Source organism: Pteropus medius, unplaced genomic scaffold (genome assembly GCF_902729225.1).
Source record: "Pteropus medius unplaced genomic scaffold, Ma_sr-lr_union100, whole genome shotgun sequence".
Classification (NCBI taxonomy): Eukaryota; Metazoa; Chordata; class Mammalia; order Chiroptera; family Pteropodidae; genus Pteropus; species Pteropus medius.
The window spans coordinates 5883989-5903462 of record NW_024340849.1 but is presented as its reverse complement, the minus strand read 5'-3'; the positions used below and the strand labels follow the sequence as shown (position 1 = coordinate 5903462).

The 19474-nt window shown below is 35.6% G+C and overlaps 1 protein-coding gene across 3 annotated transcripts in view; it reads left to right on the top strand.

Annotated features, from left to right (window-relative positions):
* CCDC102B (coiled-coil domain containing 102B) overlaps positions 1-19474 on the top strand; it is a 201378-nt gene that overhangs the window by 22592 nt on the left and 159312 nt on the right. For all 3 annotated transcript variants that reach the window (XM_039839894.1, XM_039839876.1, XM_039839886.1), the window contains 3 exons: positions 9086-9710; positions 12013-12233; positions 17804-17912. In XM_039839894.1, the coding sequence (XP_039695828.1) occupies positions 9102-9710; positions 12013-12233; positions 17804-17912 (939 nt within the window). In that variant the 5' untranslated portion in view covers positions 9086-9101. The remainder of the gene's footprint in view (positions 1-9085; positions 9711-12012; positions 12234-17803; positions 17913-19474) is intronic.

The window sequence follows — 19474 nt, the reverse complement described above, 5'->3', positions numbered from 1 at the left end:
GAGCGCGCGCGCGAGAGAGAGCGCGCGAGCGAGCGCGAGCGAGCGCGAGCGAGAGAAGTATTAGTAGGCATCTCAATCGTAGTAATATTGAGAGGCATGGTGCTGGTTTCTGCAGGATCGAGGCAGTGAAGGTGGAAAGAAGCACATGGATCTCGGAAGTAACGGGAAGAAAGGAGATAATAGAGCTTGCCGAGGAGATGTGGGTCGGAGAAACTGGGTATTTGACTTGAGCTGTTGCATGGACGGTTATGCCATTGACTGTGATGTTAACGACAGGGAAAACTTTGCAGAGGACTGGGGACCAAGAGTTTGATGTGGTCAGTTTGTTTAAGGTTGAGATAGAGATTCCCATCAGACATCAGAATGAAGATACAGAGAATATACTACATTGTGTGAGTGCAGAGCCCAAGGGAGATTGAAGGACTGGAGACAGGACTTTGGCCGTCAGTGGCAATGATTTCTATTCGTGTCATCAAGCTTCACACTCTCCAGTGTGTAAAGAGGGGCGGCAGGGAGGAACAAAGCAGAAGAAGCAGCTGGAGGCAACAGAATAATCAGAAGAGTGTGGTGATGAGGTAAACACATGTGTTTAAAGAGCAAGGGGTTTTCAGCTGTTTTGAATGTGGCTGAGGTCAAGTTAGGCAAGGATGAAGAAAAGAATTTGTGATTTGGTGAGACTGAGGTCATTCGCGATGCTGGCCAGTGGGATTTCTGTGGAGTGTCTGTCCCTCTCTGCCGTGAAATGAGTTGATGAGAGGAGGGGCGTGAGGACATGAAAGCAGTGAAAATCGACACGTTCGATAAACTGTCTCTTTTGTCATGAGACAGAGAAATGGAGCATCGCTCGGTGGGGAGGTGGTAACGATGCAGTCGCTTCGGTGTGCTGAAGGGGACGATCCAGTGGAGAGGGAGTACTCACGTGGTACCCTCGAAACAACTCCATTACAAATCTATTCATATCCTCATTTTACAGGTGATAAAACTTTTTCACGTAGGTTAATTAAGTTTCTAAGGTCACAAGACGGTAAATGACAGAGCAAGAATTTGAACTCATATCCATGTGGTTTCAAAGTCCGATCTCCTTTCACTATGTCCTCTGTTGTAGGCTGAGTACTAACCCCCGTGAGATGCCCACGCCCTAACCTGTGGAACGGTAATGTGTGCCCTTGTCTGCTAAAAGAGATTCTGCGGGTGCGATTAAGTTAAGCGTTTTGAGATGATTATCTGGGTGGGCCCAGTGCGATCAGAAGGGTCCTTACAAGGAAAGAGAGGAAGGTCAGTGTTCGGAGTAGGACACGTGAGGATGGGAGCACAGGGATGGAGAGATGCGATGCAGGCTCTTGGAGCCGAGGAATGCAGGTGGCCTTTAGAAGCTAAAAAGGGCCCGAAAATGGATTTCCCTCTCAGAGCTTCTGGAAGAAACCATTCCTGCCTACGCCTTGATTTTAGCCCAGAGAAATTTATTTTGCACTTCTGCACTTCAGAACTGCGATATAATAAATTTGCGTCGCTTTAAGCCATTAAGTTTGTACTTTTTTGCTACAGCAGCAATAAGAAACTAACACACCTCCATTACCGTGTTAATTATTTGCAGATTTATCTGTTGTTCCTTAGCTCAGGTTAAATGTGTTTTATCATGACAGTGTCTAAAGATTATACTGAAGAAATAAATTTAATACTAATTTCTATATTTAAAATATTACTTGGCCATCAAGACAAGGATGACAGTCTTACAAGACATCTTGGTGGGTATTTTGAAACGTCTGAAGATTACCATGGCAAATGTTTTGGGCACCAGGCCCTCGGTGGCCCTTGACAAAGAATAACTGCAAATCTAAGATTGCCATGTTGTCTGTTGAACTCTGGGGTGGAGGGGGCATAACTTCTTTAAATCTGGTCTTTCTCTTGTCTGGAAAAAAAATACCTATTTGCCCCATCTTTTCTAGATAGTCTCTATAGCATTCGATGAACCAATAATCTTGTAATTTGGGGCAGTTGGGCCTTTTAAGGACTTTTTCTTCAATCTGATTTATAATTCAAAAGGGTGGATTTAAATCTCTTCCAACAATATGGACATAGCTCTTTACACTGATAGTTAAAATCCAGATCATACATAAGAAGTAAAACTTAAGAAACAATAGCATGTGTGCTTTGTATCAATATTGCTTTGCTTTAGTAAGATGTAGGGTGGATGAGGAAAAGTGTTTGGAAATATGCGTAGGAATAGCTCATGAAAGTCTAAATACATTATAACATTGCTGCTTCTGATTAATGTATTTTCTCTTAGTTTTATAATGTGAGATACATTTTAGCCAATTGGGATTATTCATGTAAAGAATGTATTCTTAAAGACTTTAAGAATAAATTTTTCTGTTAAAATATTTTATAACTGCTTTTCAAAAGTAAATATGACAATCATTCAGGCTGTATTCTCCAAACTTAATTATTAAGCTTGTGAAATCTTCCCAGAGAGCTAGCACGGAGTAGTGTGGCCACTTTGTACATTCCATCAGATGGGTGTGAAAAAATATTCCTGAATCATACTGACATCAGAGGGCTTTCTCTTGTTCGATACAAAGTGTAACCAGCTTTGTGAAGCATTTCTGACTTAGCCTCATATGTACTTTAAGAGCAAGTGTGAGTGGGGTAAGTGGCTTAGGAATTTTGCTGAAGAAATGCGTTGGAAAACTGGGGTAGTTTGTGGTTTCCACTGAAACTCGAAGTGAACATAAATATTAGAAACTGATGATGAATCTAATATTAAAGAAATCTATAATCTTAACAAATAGCTTTTAAGTAAAAAAATAAGAAGCAGAACCCTCCCTCTTAACAATGCCTGGAGTGGAACTGAGGTAGGAATTATTTCACAGGATAGTTTGCTCTCACGTTGTAAATTAAAAATAATTATAAATTTGAGTTGTTGGCTATATGGTCCTCTGGACTTTAATTTCTTTTTAATTAGTACTGATGGACACAGTTGCATTGTCCTCTATGTGATTTAATCTCTATGAAATGACACAAAACGATAGTTATATAGCAATGTAAATTCCAGATTCAAGGTCACCTGTCCAACTTTGCACAGTGATGGAGTCCTTGATGTGAGCAGGTTTTCACAGTGTTTTTTTTTTTTCCGATAAAATGTGCACTCTGACCATTTAGCCACCTGGAAATAGTAGCGAGATTATTTTATATGAAAATAAAGTTTGACAGGGCTCCAGGGTCCCACCACAGCTAATACTAATTTTGTTTTTGGTGTATGTTCTCAACAAATGTTTTGGCTTATTTATTTGGCGTTATTAAGTTGGATTAGATTGCATTAGAAAATTAGGATAGTTTGTGGTTTCATTCACTGAAACCTTAAAATAAACATAAATATGAAGGCATGTTGAAGAATTCAACAAGTGTCAGGCTTCCAAACAAATAGCTATTAAATAGCATAGATTTTATATATACTGTTAGAAAAAATATACTTAAGCTATGAATTTAGATTTTAAATAAGATATCCTTATGTCTTAATATTTGTTCACTGGTAAGATATTTGAGAATTATTTTTAGACAGAATTTCCTTGAACCTTGTTGGCACCCCCAAGAAATACGCAAGCATAATTAAATTTTGTTATATCCTCCAAGAAATTCTAGATTATCTGAACTTAAATTTGTACTTGGCAAGCAAAGCACTATAAAAGCTTCAAGATGATCAGCTTGCCAGAAAAGAGAAATTTTATTTTTCCAAGGCTCATTACAAATTATACATTGGCACTTTATAAAATGGATTGTGGATTGTGGATTTTGGATCTTTCTGTATTCCTTTTTCTTTCTTTTTTTTTTTTCATATCCCAAAGAAGTCCGAGTGATCACTTTCTACCTTTAACCTGTAAGGTAGTGTTTTTCTTCTTCAAGCACAGGAAACAGGGCTGCTGTCTGAGAATGGTAGCAATAATATCAAGATATAACTTGGAAGTATTATTATGAAATAGTTTATTTTAAGAGAAATGGGATTAATTTTTGTCATTGAGCATTATCTAAGAAAAATATTACTTCTCTCAAATGCTTTACTGAAAACCTATATTCAAGAAAAAGACATCACATCGATTTGAAGCAGTGGCACGTGGCTTCAATTTTAGGTAATAGTGAGAAGTTAAAGAGATAGGTAGCAGGGAAAAGTCAGCTACAAAAAGGCTGGGCTTATCATCTGAATTCCATGCCCAGTTTTTAAAATAACTTCTATCTGATCAGGTAATGCAATTTACAGTTTAGTAATAACTCTTGGCAAACAAATACATTTGCTTTTAAATGTTTACATTTATGCTTATCTTACACGACAATGCTTTTGAGAAATAAAGTATCTAAGTTTTAAATAATTGGCAACATGTACAAATTTATTTTATATTATTTAGTTGCCTTCTTTGTGCAAGTATTTCCTGCCTCTGTATGATTCTAAAATCTCACATTCACAACAGCAAACACAGACTATAACTGTCCGTATAATTTGCCAAAGTGTACGGGTTTTTTAATGTAATACTTAACCATGGGCAAAATTGGAACTATCTAGAAGTGAAGTCATAGAGCCATTCACTATAATTGTTTCACTTACTTCATTGTCACAAGGGCAGTTTTCACATTTATTTCGTGTTTTCTTGCAAAGCAGTCCTAAAAATACATTATTTTTTTTCTGCTTTAGACACATACAAAATGCATACATTTTTATACTAATCCTTTGTGCATGCTTGACAGGCCACATTTTAAAATACAATATGTTTTTTTTTTTCCCCTGAGCATTAAAAACTGATCACTTTTTTCCCTCTTTTTATCAGAGTGTATGGTGTCACATCTATAATAACAACTGTTCCTTTCCATTATGTTTTGAATCCATAGTAATCTATTTGCTTATGGCTTTTATTAACATTATTGTATACGTATTAGAAGTCTTAGAGGCTCCTTGGGAAAAAAAAAACTAAGAAGTTTCATTTAGAATTCATTTCCTATAGGTTAATGGAAAGCAATAAGTATAAACAATAAAACAAAAGCCCTTTGGACCCTTTTTTATTCTTCCCCCATAGTGCAACTTTTGCCAAAAATGCTTTTATTTCTGGTCTACTTCATTCTTCAGATAATACATAAGACGCCACTTCAGAGAGACTTCTCTAAGAATGTAGGTATGTACTGAGTCACAGTACACTGTTTATTTCTTTCAAAGACAGTTGAAATTTATGATTGTTAATTTGATTTATCACTTTGGTTTTTCGCAAGGTGCCAAGTTAGCCAAAGCCATGTCTTTTTTGTTCACTATCCAGAGGAGGCAAAAGGCGGATTTCCCACTCAGGTGTAGGGCCTTTAAGGGATGGAGGACAGGCATTGTGGGTCTCACTAGTTGCTTGCTCCCTGAAGGATGAGAAGCCGGGGGAGGGGTGCATGGGGACAAGGGGCAGAGCTCCTGCATAGCCATTGGATTGCACCACGGATGTTGCTGAGGCCAGATTTGGGTGAGCAGTGGTCTCAGCGGGGCGGCTGAAGGGTGGGACATGGACGCAGAATGGCAAGGCCATTTGGAGGAATGGGCAAGCCCCAGGCTGAGCAGTTTCTTAAGCTATGACGAGGAGATTGAATCTGCTCAAAGTGCCACGTCAGGATCAGTTGACTAATCGCAGTGTGATTTATTGGGAAATACTCGAGCATAAAAATATTCAAAATGGAAGGCCGCCAGATATATTTATGAAATAATCTGAAAGATGATCTCACTATAGTGAAAATAGATATTTTGAAGCTGTAGATTTTTAATATGATGAGGCAGTGGCTCTGGATTCAAATTTCCTTAATTCCCAGCTGGGTTGACCCCCTCCAAGTGTAGGATTTGGGCTGGTTACGTTAGAACCCCAAGCCCCAGTTTCTCGTTTTTTGGATGGAGATAATGGTACTGAATATCTCACTGAATAATATTAAATGATATGAAATTGAGATTATACCTTTATTAAATGAAATTCAGAACTTTTTTTGTAAACTTTATGTATTGCTCTTCCTGTTTTTTAATTACACCATTTCTCTTTCAAAAGAGAGAAAAGAAACCGGAAGAATTAATACAGTATTCTAAGGTGACATATTAGTGACTTTTATAGCATGAGGAAAACTATCATTTTGCCTAAGAGACTGCCTGGGTCAGCTAGTCTGCGGGCATTTCCCTATTTCATGGTCACGTGATATTTCCGTCTCCTTTTATAAATAAGGATGTGAGTCAAAGGCAGTTTATGCAGTTTGTTCTAGATCATCTGTTTAGAAAGTGGCAAACTCAGAGCTGGAACCAATAGAGTCTACAGTCCAATGTTAACTTACATATTAACCTCCTCTTTAGTGAGGAATAATGTGTTTAGTAATACATATTATTTAAACATTGTATACCCACCAAATTGTTTTTATTTGGTTATGTACTGCATCAAAAAATACTTGCAGGAATCATGATACCTGATCGTGTGAACAATTTTAACAGCTTTACTGAGGTGTGATTAATATAAAATACTGCACGTATTTAATGCATACGATTTGCTAAGTTTGGGATATAAATGTACTCATGAATCAAGGTAATAAATATCCATCACCTCCCAGCATTCCCTTGTGCCCCACCCCCACTTTTTGTGAAAATAATGCAAAAATCCGAATAAGAAGAGTCAATAGCAGAAAACTATTTTTTTCACACATCTAAGGCTTTGTGGTACAGCCACTGACAGATACTTTTACAGTCATCTGAAATAAAACATGAAGTGTATGAACATATGTATAGGGAAAATGAATGATTTAATAAATACACATGAGGATTAAATATACCCACTACACTTGCTTGAGAAACACTTCAGAATAGGAAATAACTATTCTAGTTCAAGGACTGCATGATTAAACCCAACTCTATTCTGTATAGTCAGATGTGTAAAAAACACACAGCTAATTGGTAGGCAAAATCTCAATGTACCAGAATCCAATTATATAGTCTTCAAAACACTAGTGAAATAAAACTTAATGTGACATTTTTAAAGACATTATAATTTTATGGTGCTGATTTATTTTGAAAAATGGCAAGGATAAATTTAATATGCTGAAATAAATTTTTGTCTTCATTTCGGAATTTTAACTAAAAGGAATAATTCATTAAGTAGCAAATAATGAGTATGTATATGAAAATATATATAATATTTAATGTGCTTTTAATTAAAAGTTCCTTTTGTTCTTTTATTTTATTTTTTTTAAATATTTGTCTTGGTTTACTGGTTTTCCAAGAAATTTGATCATTTATAGTTTCATTGCCCTCTAAATTACAGGATAGAAGGGAACAATTACTCCAAATCAGCATTAATTAAAATATGATTGGACATACACCGGTGCTAACAAAAATAATCACAACAATGAAACCATACTACTGTCATAAGTATTATACTAAGGAGTGAATTTGTTTGGCACCTCTACAGAACACTTGTTAAAATGTGTTCTTTTTTTCTACAACCAAAAACGATATACATTTAATATCATATAGTCTCTTCTTGGTGAATAGAGACTTATTTTGTAAGCTGTTGGTATAATGAAACACTTTCAGTTGGTTACATGGATGGTTTGTAAAGAGATAGTTTCTGATCTGTAACTATGTAAGAGCAAATGAAAAAATGAGAGGAATTAATGTCATAAAATGTTATTTACATCAGAAAATCTCATTTGATAATAAAAAGGGTAATCTTATACACAGAGTTTTGTTAATTTGTAGATTAACCTATTATTTTAAGCACTTATTATAAAGATTTCAATTGCTATATCCTCAATATAGCAACATTGCTATATTGAATAAGTGATGAATGTGATAAGAGTTTGCATTTACCAATTAATTTGCCTTTTGCTGTTTTATGTGGAAAGCTGTTTTTATTTCCTTTATAAAGCGTTGAAATTGCTAAGACTCTGCTCGGTGTTATCCATGCTGTGAAGATTCTTTATGTCTAGGAGACAGTTCATCACGTGTTTAGTTTTGCTCTTAGAGAATCTCATCCATACCAGCATTAGGAAGCTAACACCGATGTGACCCATAATATGTACTAAAAAAGATCGATTGAATCAAGATAGTTCATACTGTGGATGATGATGATGATGATGATGATTTTTATTATATGCGTTATCTCATTCTTTGGACTAAAAAATCTTTAAGGACAAAGATCATGGGTTATTAAAAACATTTTGTTTATAAAACATATAATATTAACCATAGTAGGAGTTAATTCATGTATTAGGTATCCATTTGACTGCAAGTAACAGAAAACTCACTGACCATAGCTTACGTAGACACAGGGAGTCATTCTCACAGAGCAAGGAAACCAGAGGTATGCATTCTGGGTTTCACGTAGAATCCAGTCATTAAATACTTTTCCTCTTGCTGTTCTGACTTTTAAAATGCTACAGGGTGGCCGTTACACTCACCTTCTTCCAGACTCATGTCTTTGTTCAGGCAGGAAGAAAACAGAGGAAAAAGCATTTCTCATTCTGATGCTTTCAAATTTTTGTAGATGGGACACTTCTCCATCAGACCTTCCCTTCACCTCTCATCAGTAAACCAGGTCATATGCTACCTTGAGACCAGCGAATGGTCAATGAAACAGAGATCATTTTGGAAGATTTAGACCAATCATGGTTTAGCCCCTGGGGCTGGGACAGAGGCTTATCCTCCCAGAGATCAATAGATTCTATATTCTACCTGAAGCTTTAGTTAGCAGGGAAAGAGGGGGCCATTGAGTAGTTAATGGACAGTATTTGTTACATAAATACTACATGATAGAATCGATTTGTTAAAATGAATTATTTCTGTCATACGCTGTCTCCACTTGCATCTTGGTATTTTTATTTGTCTTTGTTTAGCAAAATTCAATATGAGCAATTTCTGTTTCTTCGAGGATAATTACAAATGCATAAATTCCTCTATATTTTTAGTTATGCTGGAAAAGAAAATATGCAATATTGAAAAGATACATCATTTTTATCAACTTTTTAAAAATGTGAGTCTTGCTCTTATCGTTGCAAGGGAAATTCAAATGTCAATTATGTTTTTTTTTTTGTCTTTTCTTAGGCCTGAAAAGACAAATATGAATTTAGATTCCATCTATCGGTTAATCGAGGAAACACAAATTTTCCGTGCCCCGCGGCAGTCAGCAGTTCAAGCACCTTGTGACGCGGTCGCAACTGTCTCATTCCCTCGGGAGGCCTGTCACTCTTGTTTGCCCCTGTACGGGCTGCAGCCTCGTGCTGCTCACGACGTCTGTGCCCGCTCGTGCACCGCCAGTGACTGGGACATCTGCGAGGAGCTCCGGTTGCGGGAGCTGGAGGAGGTCAAGGCCAGAGCCGCTCAGATGGAGAAGACCATGCGGTGGTGGTCGGACTGCACCGCCAACTGGAGGGCGAAATGGGGCCAAGTTCGGGCCGAAAGGGACAGTGCCCGGGAGGAAGGGAGGCAGCTCAGGGTGAAGTTAGAGATGGCCGTGAAAGAACTGAGCGCCCTGAAAAAGAAACAAGGTTTGCCGCGTCCAGCGGGGGCATCGGGGGGCAGAGTCACCCAGGATCTGAAGTGTCCCAGTTTCCCAGGAGTGTCCTGTGCACACACAGAGCAATGTCAAAGGGGCTCACAGACGTGCGAGTCTATCAGTGAGTGTTTGGTAAAGAGAGAACTTCCTGCGAAGGAGATCGCAAATAGTAAGGTGAGGAGAAAGCTCACAGAGGGATCTGGAAATTGTGGGCATGTTAGAATGCCTTCCATCATGATGGGCAGGAAGGGGGAATCATAACCCGGATGGTGACTGTGGCTTCAGCAGCAGAAATTAATTTTCACACAGTTCTAGAGGCCAGAAGTTTGAGATCAAGGTGCCAGCAGGGTTGGTTTCTTTGAGGCCTTTCTCTTTGGTTTATAAATGGCTGTCTTCTCCGTGTGTATCCACGTCCTTCTTCTTAAAAGGACACCATCATTAGGCACACCTCATTTTAACTTGACTACCTCTGCAAAGACCCTGTCCCCAAACACGGTCACATGCTGAGGTACTGGGTGTTAGGATTTCACCATATGAATTTCGAGGAGACAAAATTCAGCTCATATTGGTGACCTTATGAATATATTTTTAAACAAAAATTAACCCAGCATTTATGTGAATGAAAATATTTGGGAGATTTCACTCCATTTATCCTAATTATGTCAATAATATAAATTATCCGTTCAGTAGTTTAAACATTTCCCAAGATTTGGGGCTCTGGCCCCAGAATTAATTCCTGTAGGATGCATACCACAGGCAAACACCTTTATGGAACGCCTCACACAGCCTACTCTGGGAATTTCTTGGTATACTTAGAATCATGAAGTTCCTGAAAATTCTGCAGCAAATGAACTTGAAAACTATTTAACAGTTATCCAGGAACCACTCCCCTCATTCCTCCTCCGCTTTTAACCTGGTAAATACTATTAACAACACATGGAACGTACTTTGGGAAACTTGAAGAATTCATGTTACCACTTTTCATAGTATCAGTTTGTATTGTTATCTCTATCTAATTCCATCTCTGAAAACATAAAATTGCTCTTCTATAGTTCCATCTAAAATTTTAAGCCTTTCCATAATGTATTGAAGTTATAAATATAACCTAAATTTCATTGTAAATGAAAAATTTTAAAAGATTGCAACAATGTAATTACTCATGCTTATTTAGTTTCATGTTTATTTTATTTTTTAATACTAGTTAACTTTCAATTGAGGCTGTTCCATCGTCTACATCTTTGGGAAAATGTTATATATTCTCAAAATTCAATTGTATTGATGTCTGTATTTTAATTTAATGATGGAGATAAGGGAATGTAGCTCACATAAGTTACTCTGAATGTACTAATTATTTATTATTACAAGTAAGAGACACCACATTTGAGAATTCTCTTCATGTATATTTTGCTGAGAAATTCTTGGTATCTTGGGACTTCATCTGGAATACCTTTGTATCATTAATGTCAAGAACAGATCATACATAGTAGATATTCATTAAAAGTTTGTTTATTTAGGAAAAAAAATATAGTTAAAATTCCTGGTGATGGTAGCGAAGTATTGGCTATTGAAAAAGCTTCAATTAGTTGTTTTTATTTTGACCAATTTTCCTGCTAACTCTAAGCCTAATGAGAAAGATACTTGTGTATGAAAGCATTATCTTCCCACAATATTTTCCAAGGAGAACAACACATGTGTTATTTTATTGTTTTTCAAAATAACATACATAATAACTTAATTTTTGAGGGAATGAAGAGATGAGTCATACTAGTAACCTAACATCCACATACTATTTTAAAAATAAATACTAAAAATGAAACATCATTAAGATTTTATTTGAACTTGGCTTTATCTCATTTTAAACCCACAAATCAGGATAAATTTAAACTATAGACAAATATTTATAGAATGAGTTTGATAAAGTTTAGGAATTATAAGATTTTGATGCAGTGTGCTGTTATGATAAATGATACTCATATGTATTAAAATGTCTCATTAAATTCTATTTGATCTTTAACTAGTGATCTAAAAAATAGTTCAATAAATAGCTTATTAAAACATTCAAGAGTTCCTTGAAAATTCTTTCTACCCGTCCTCCAAAGATGTTAAAAAATAATCACTTGGCTTTACTTTGAAACTCTCAAGTGCCTTGTGACAAAATCAACTTTAAAGAGAAATTCATAAACTCATTAAATAATTCTTTACAGCTGTTTAAGTTTATGCAGGGCTATTTTTAGCTGAGATTAGAAAAAGAAAACTTTAAAAGTTCAAGTTGACTTTTTGAGAACTGTATTTTATTATAATAAGGTAGAACATGGAAGGAAAGAAAAACAATGGTTGAAGAACGCAATTTAAAGTTTGGCCTGAGTCATAACATTTATTTCCTTCCAAATATATGGAAATGTTATTTATGATTTTTCTACTGAGAGATTTAAAAAAATCAACAGTAACAATTGTTTTATGTTTTTTTTCCTTTCAGGAAGAAGGTTTGATTCTTGACCCATTAAGATTAAATGAAGAGATGAAACTCAATCCTGATCATCCTAATTTATTCAAGAATGGTGGGTCTGAAGACTGTACGGTGAAACCTGGATTAACGCTGCAGGCGGTGAACCTGCCTTTGGGGAATGAAGTGCCTGAAATTTCTCCTTCGCAGGTGCATTTGGATGAGTTCCAAAAAATCTTATGGGAAGAAAGAGAGTAAGTGCTAATCGTTGTCTCCCCTAACCAAGTCTGATTTTCAGAATTCTTAAAATTGTTAAGTCTAGAAAACTGGCCATTCGATAACATATCTCACCCATGACTAGTCATGATGCTCTGATATTTAATAAATGTTATGCATATACCAACATATACTTAGAGATATTGGTATATATTTATTTTCTAAAATTTGAAGGGTAATTTATAATTTATTAGTTTTTATCATTCTTTTATGGTAACCTTGTCATCATCTCTGGTAGGTTTACCTTAATTGCATTTGAATTATTAATATATATATGGTTAAAGTAGTCAGTGTATTTTTATAACATTACAGTCAATAAAGTGAAAATAATATTAAAAACAGACAACTCACAATTTTGTGAAGTATTCATCATGGAAAAAGATACTTACTCATTGACCTTTTTTGGTATAGAGGAAAGAGCAGTAGACTTGAGATTAAGTGGCCTGATATTCATCTTGGCTTTGCCATATTCTAGCTGCATGATATTGAGTTAGCCAAGAGGGTGCTATATTCTCTTCTGTAAAACTATGGATAGCGATGCTTATGTTCCATTTTTCTATTGTTTTGTAACAGAACTTCCCAAATAACGGTTATTCAAATAACAATCACCATGTATCCCTTTATGAGTCTTGAGTGTGGCTTCGCTATGTGTGGCTTCAAAAGGGATAGCCCTAAAGCTGGAGGAGACTTGAAGCCTGGAGACTGGCCTCATCTGAAGCCTCACTCACTCCCAAATTTGGTGACAGACCTTAGTTCCCATCTCAGGCCTCAGTGGTAACACCTGCGTGTGACCCGTGTGGCTCCCTGGCTTCCTCAAGGCACAGTGGCTGTATTACCGTGAACATCTTAAAGGCATGCCGAGAAATCTATCGTATTTTAATGACCTTGCCTGAAAAGTCACATGGTACCACTTCTGCCATGCTTATTGGTGGAGACAATCTCAAAGGCCGGCTTGGGTTCAAGGAAGAGGGACACCCTCTTCAGCACGCCAAAGTCATGATGTAGTAAGAGTGTCGGAAAATGCAATCTGCCATTGCTTTCTTCACTTTTAAGCCTTTTAAGGATCAAACACAAATAATGTCTGAGAAAGTGACCACTTATATGCTATTTTTTGTTTCTATTTGAGGGAATATTTGTGGAATATTTGATGCCCTTTAAAATGTGGTCCCCAAATTTGAAAATTTTTTTCTATCTCTTTAGTTATAAAACTCTTAGTAGGCAGAATAAAAAACAAACTGGGAGTAATATATATAATTAAGTATGAATATATTTGTATATTATACAATGGTTTTTAATTTCCATTGTTTAAATGGATTGAAATAGTGATAAGTATGCACACAAGCCTTTCACAAATACTGTAAGTTTTTTATCTGTCATTTTTGTTCTGCCAGCCAGAAATTTCTTCTTAGTTTCTCTGAGATTTATTCGTACCCCTAACTTCTTTTCCAGATTCTTTGTCTATACCTCACTTTATGAATAGATTGTTATAAAACAAGCTTGTGTGTATTCAATAAATATTTATTATTCTGCCCTCAAGTATAAATTTTTAACAGAAGCAATCAACATTAGTAGAAAAGGGAATAAAACTGAATTAATTTTTAGTCCTGTATCCATATTAACAATTAATTTTATCTGTAACTGTAGGTCTCAGTCAGGTTCTAAACTCTGTTTTATTTCTTGAAGGATTTAACTTTTTACTGGCTACAGACTTCTATCAAACCCACACACAACGCTACCTCACTGACATAGTGTAATAGGAGCAACACGAAACAGCTCTGTCCTAGAGGTAGAGTCTCTCTAGGACAGAGGTCCCAGTGTGAATGATATGCACGTGATGTGTATCTTTGCTCCCTCCCTCATGCACGTACACACCTAGCCGTATACGTGACTTCCTGGGAATAAATTAACAACCGCCATACAAGTACGTCCTCCATTTCTCAGCAGCTTCAGCATTCAAACCACAGACAGGCCAAAGACGAAGGGGGAGTGAAGGCCTTTCATTGTTCTGTAAGTTCAGCTTCTTAGATTCTACAAATATACATACCAAATTTTCGTTATCTATTCATCTGTCCACGGACACTTGGGTCATTTCTCTATCTTGGGTATTGTGGACAATTCTGCAGCGAACATGGGAATGCAGCTGTCTCCTCAAGATACTGATATTTTCTTTGGATATATACTCAGAAGTGGAATTGCTGGATCATAGGGTAGTTCTAGTCTAATTTTTTGAGGAAGCCACACACTGTTTTCCATAGTGTCTGTACCAGTTTACATTCCCACCAACACGAGCTTCCCTTTGTGCCTCAGCCTCGCCAACACTTACCTCTTGGCTTTTTGATGGCAGCCATGCTAACAGGTATATATAAGCTGATACTTCACTGTGGTTTTGATCTGTGTTTTCCTGATTAGTGATGTTGAGCACCTTTTCATATACTTTTTGGTCATTTATGTATCTTTAGAAAAATGTCTATTCCAGTCCTTTGCCCATTCTTTAATTGGGTTACTTTATTTTATTCTATTTTTCGTTGTTGAGTTGTATGAGTTTCTTATATATTTTGGCTATTAACCCCCTACCAGACAGATGATTTGCAAATATTTTCTCCCATTACACAAATCGCCTTTTCATTCTGTGGATGGTTTCCTCTGCTGTGAAAAGCTTTTCAGCTGGATGTAGAGTCCCACTGTTTATTTGTGTCTCGTCGCCCGTGCTTTTGGTGTTGCCTCATGAAAATCATTGTCAAGACCAATTCCAGGAACTTTTCCCCTGTTTTCTTCCAGAAATTCTGTAGCTTCAAGTCTTATATTTAAGTCTTTCATTTGTTTTGAATTAATTTTTGTGGACTTTTGCCATTTCTTACTCTCTAGTATCTATTTTGTGTTTAGGCCATTGTCTACCTAAAGAGACAGAGTCTGTTTTTCTGCCGAGACTGGGAAAAATGCGAGTCAGTCTCTAGCTCCGTCCGTCTTGCAGTTCGAGTGCAGGCATTAGACCTGGGAGCAGCACTTCGGAGGCAGCTACCTGGCCTATTTTGCACCCATAACCCTTCCTAGGGTGGAGGATGTCAGCGGTCGTAGCCATATCTTATCTCCAGAGGAAGAAGTGGCTTCTGGTCTCCGCTGACGCCAGCCTGAGGCTCTAGGTGTTGGCGTTGCGGTCACGCTGTGCTGTCTGTGACTTAGTGGGGGCCTCCATGGGTGCCGATGGGAAGATTCTGATGGCCTTATGTTTGTGTCTTCTGGCTTCGTGGGTTCCCCATTTGCTTCTCTGGCTCTCCCAGATTTTTTTTTTTTGACCTATTAATTTCCTTTTCTGCTAAAATTAGCTAATATGAATATATTTGTTTGCCGGACCCTAATTGATCCTAGGAAAGTGTACCAGCAACAGGCAGGGAAGGCAATGGGCAGTGGGGTCTTCATAGGACCAGTTCTGTGGCATGAGAAGGGGCTTTGGTGTTCCTGGATGCATCACCTCCAAGCCTTGGTCTCTGGTCTTCCTGGACATCTTCGAGCTTAACAGTATTCTTTAAATTATCTCTTTTCTAATTAAATTAACTAAATGGCTATTTGCTGAAAGATGCTGAAAATGAAAGATGCTGAAAGACATAATTATAAATAGTTGGGAATGCAATCAGACAGTGCCAAATATTGAAAGTATACTTGGTAAAAATTATTATTCATAATAAATATTCTAAGTATTCATAAATAACAAACAAATAATAAATAAACTAAGTATACATAAATACTTAGTTTAGATTTTGGACTAATAGAAAAATAGATATCTAAATGTTATTACAAGTCAATTATTTTTGTCTGGTACAAAAATTCTACATTAATAGAACTATAAAATAATGCTGATTAGATATTTTACAATGAATTTTCACAGTTTATAAATGATTAATATTTATTTCCAAATATTAATGTTTCAGGAATTTTCACCTCTGAGAAATATTTTGTATAATCTTCCTGTTTAGATAGCTAAATTTTATGCCCAATTATTATGGGATCATGATAGTTTACAAAGTATCAAAAGATTGCATAGAAATATAATCACACTTTCCATAAAAATTATTTTGGTTTACACTTTATCTTTTATATTCTGCAAATTTATGTAGTTTAGCAATCCAATTTTTAGAAGTTTATAACATATTAAAATGCTGTATTTTTACTGATCTTTATCTTAATTTAGTTTTTTAAAAAGAATTTGTGTATAAAATATGCACTATCCTTCAGGGTAAAATTACTTTTTTTCTTTGCCTTTTTGTAGTTCAAGTACTATGATGATAGCTTAAATTTTCATTAAAAATTTAACTGTATAAGTAATCGATTATGAAAATCTCTCTAAAATATAGAATAAATTGATTAGGCCAGAAAATTAAAGATTAAAGAGTGCCCTCTGCTGCATAAATGTGAGTGTGCAATGTCCTTAAGGCTTGCATAGTCACAACATTTTTTTGATAAGGCTATACTAAAAAATATTTAAGCATCACGTTGTCATTAATTTTTATGAATTGCCTGTCCTCTCATTTCTCTGATTAAATTGTACCTTTTTACATAAAAAAATACAATATTTTTTTCAGTAAACTAATAATCAGTTTTTTTATTTAAGATACATACTAAGAGGAATAAATATATTTATTACTAATTTGCTTTAAATAAGGAGTACAAATATTAATTTTATATACTTTAATAAAATTATATTATTTTTATTTTATGAACTAGGAATACGGATGCTAAGTCTAGATATAACCTAGATATAGTTATATCTTTAGAATATACCCATATTTCTATATACACGAGATTAAAGTTAAATAAATTTATAGTTGGAAATGTTCTTGAACTTCTTATAATATCCTAGAAGGAATAGTTATCCTGGTAATTTTGGTGACCTTTTTGAAAATTAGCATTTATTCTTCAGTGATAATAAATCTTTTTTATGTTAATGTGACCTCTTTTGGCTAACATTATCATTTGATTTATTAAAGTGTAATGTTAAAATCTGGCATTGATTTTTCAGCATGTATCATTTTGAACTTGTAAATTTAAAAATTGAGACATTTTTCAAATTTTCAAGTACAATTTTTATATTCTATTTATAAATAAAATAATTCTCAAAATTAATTTTAAGGAGAAATTTATCAGTGTATGCTTCGGTATACACATCTAATTAATATCCTTTAATAAAAACTATTTATATTTTACATATATCTTAAAAAAATTTTTTTAATGCCTAAAAACATTCTCATGTTCTATTCATGTTACTCCAACAAATAATAATTCAGGAGAAAGCAAATAGAAAGTCAATTATTTTGACATGGGCAAAGCTCAATGAAATATGTTTAACCTACTGTAAAGCTAATTGACAGAATAACAAATTAAAACAGCTTTTATTCAATATTTATAATTTTTAATAAACTGAAAAAGGTTTTCTGTCATGACAATGACCATATATAAATATGAAAAATTAGGAAAATAGCATATCTAAAATTGAAGGCATTTCTACAACTATTTTTAAATCGTAAGTCTATTTCGCTTGTAATTCTTCATTTAGAATGCGTTCGTCTTTGGAAAAAGAAATAGAACGGCTGGAGTCAGCTGTGTCTCTGTGGAAACGGAAGTATGAAGAACTGAAGGAGTCGAAGGCAAGAAGCGTGGACGAGGTATGGAGACGTCCAGGGTAAAGGAATGAATGAAAGGAGGCTTTCTCCGCCCAGTGTGCGACCTGCTGGGCACAAGGCAGCAGGCTCCACAGACAAGAGGAAAAGAGGTTAAAAACTTGGATTTCCTCTGTGAGAGGAATACTGAAATTGTGTCACTAGTAGACTCAGACTTAGGCCATTAGAGATCTCGTTCCGAATAACTCATTTATATTGATCAACCACCTGACACAATGAACTGTTCATTTCAGGCACACGTGAAGGGACTGCTGAAGATGTCATTGTATCATAACAAACATCCATATTAAATAATTGCATCTTTTTCTTTTATAAAGCAGTCTGAAAATATCGATATATCCCAAGCGTATTTAGCTTCTTTTCATACTGGCCTTATCGTTGCCACTTGTTATAGTTTTCCTTTGCATTTTCATCAATAGAATTATGTCATGAACCCTTTCCATTTTAATTATTTTTGATATTCATTATTTAAACAATATTAATTGAACATATGTGCTGTACTAAAGCATTGTGCTAGATGAATATGTGGGATAGAATAATGAGCAAAGAAAAATACTAAGCAAAAATAATGACAAGCTAAATGCTCTCGAATGACTCAACATTTAGCTGATGCCTATGCGATATATATGTACAAATATATACACACGTACAAACCATGTGTGTGCCGACAGCTGTCTGAAGAAGCCGAGTGTCTAAATCAATTATGTAATCGTGTCTTAATCTGAAGCCCTCTTCCATCAGTTGTTACTTGGTGAGCTAGGTGACAATGCCTTGCAGAGACGTGGCAGAGTTCCCATATGAATGTTGCTTCAGGTTTGTTTCCAGCAAGTGATAAAGCTCAGCGTCATTAACTTAAGTTTGCTGAATTCACATGATGGGATGTTCAAGAAGCTTAGGTGCCAGCACGTGCCTTAATTCCAGATCATATGCGGGCAGCCCCATGGCATAGAGCATGGTCATTACCACGCACAAGTTCAGAAATAGTCAGCTGTGTTAGCCCTGAGGACTACTGAGATTTGAAAGGAGGAAGAGCTTTTGCTAATATTCTTAAGCAGTTATCTCCCACATAAAAATCATTTATAACAAAAAGTAATTTCAGTGAGAACCATACAAGGTTAGTCTGAGAACATTTCTCTATAAGGGGTAAATTAAAGAAAGCTAACAAACTCGATTCAGTTTACTTCTCCTTTATGGATTCATGTGAGATTGTCAGAGAGGTTCTGTTTCTAGAATACACTTTGGAGATATATATATGGTGTGTGTCTGTGTCTGCGCATGTGTGTGCATGTATATACACGCATGCATTTTTATGTGGACTCAGTATTTATATTCACAGGTAGCTAACTGAACATGATGTCTCTAGGTGTGAACATTTATAGTAAATTAATTTTATACAGGAAAAATAATTCACAACAAAAAATCTTGGTATGCTTAGAGTCTACGTGTATTTTCTCTGTAATATGATGGGCTGTAAATTTAATTGAGAAAGCTAATATTTAAGATAAAACTGGTCTTAATTTTAAAAGAAAAATGCACTTACTATATTT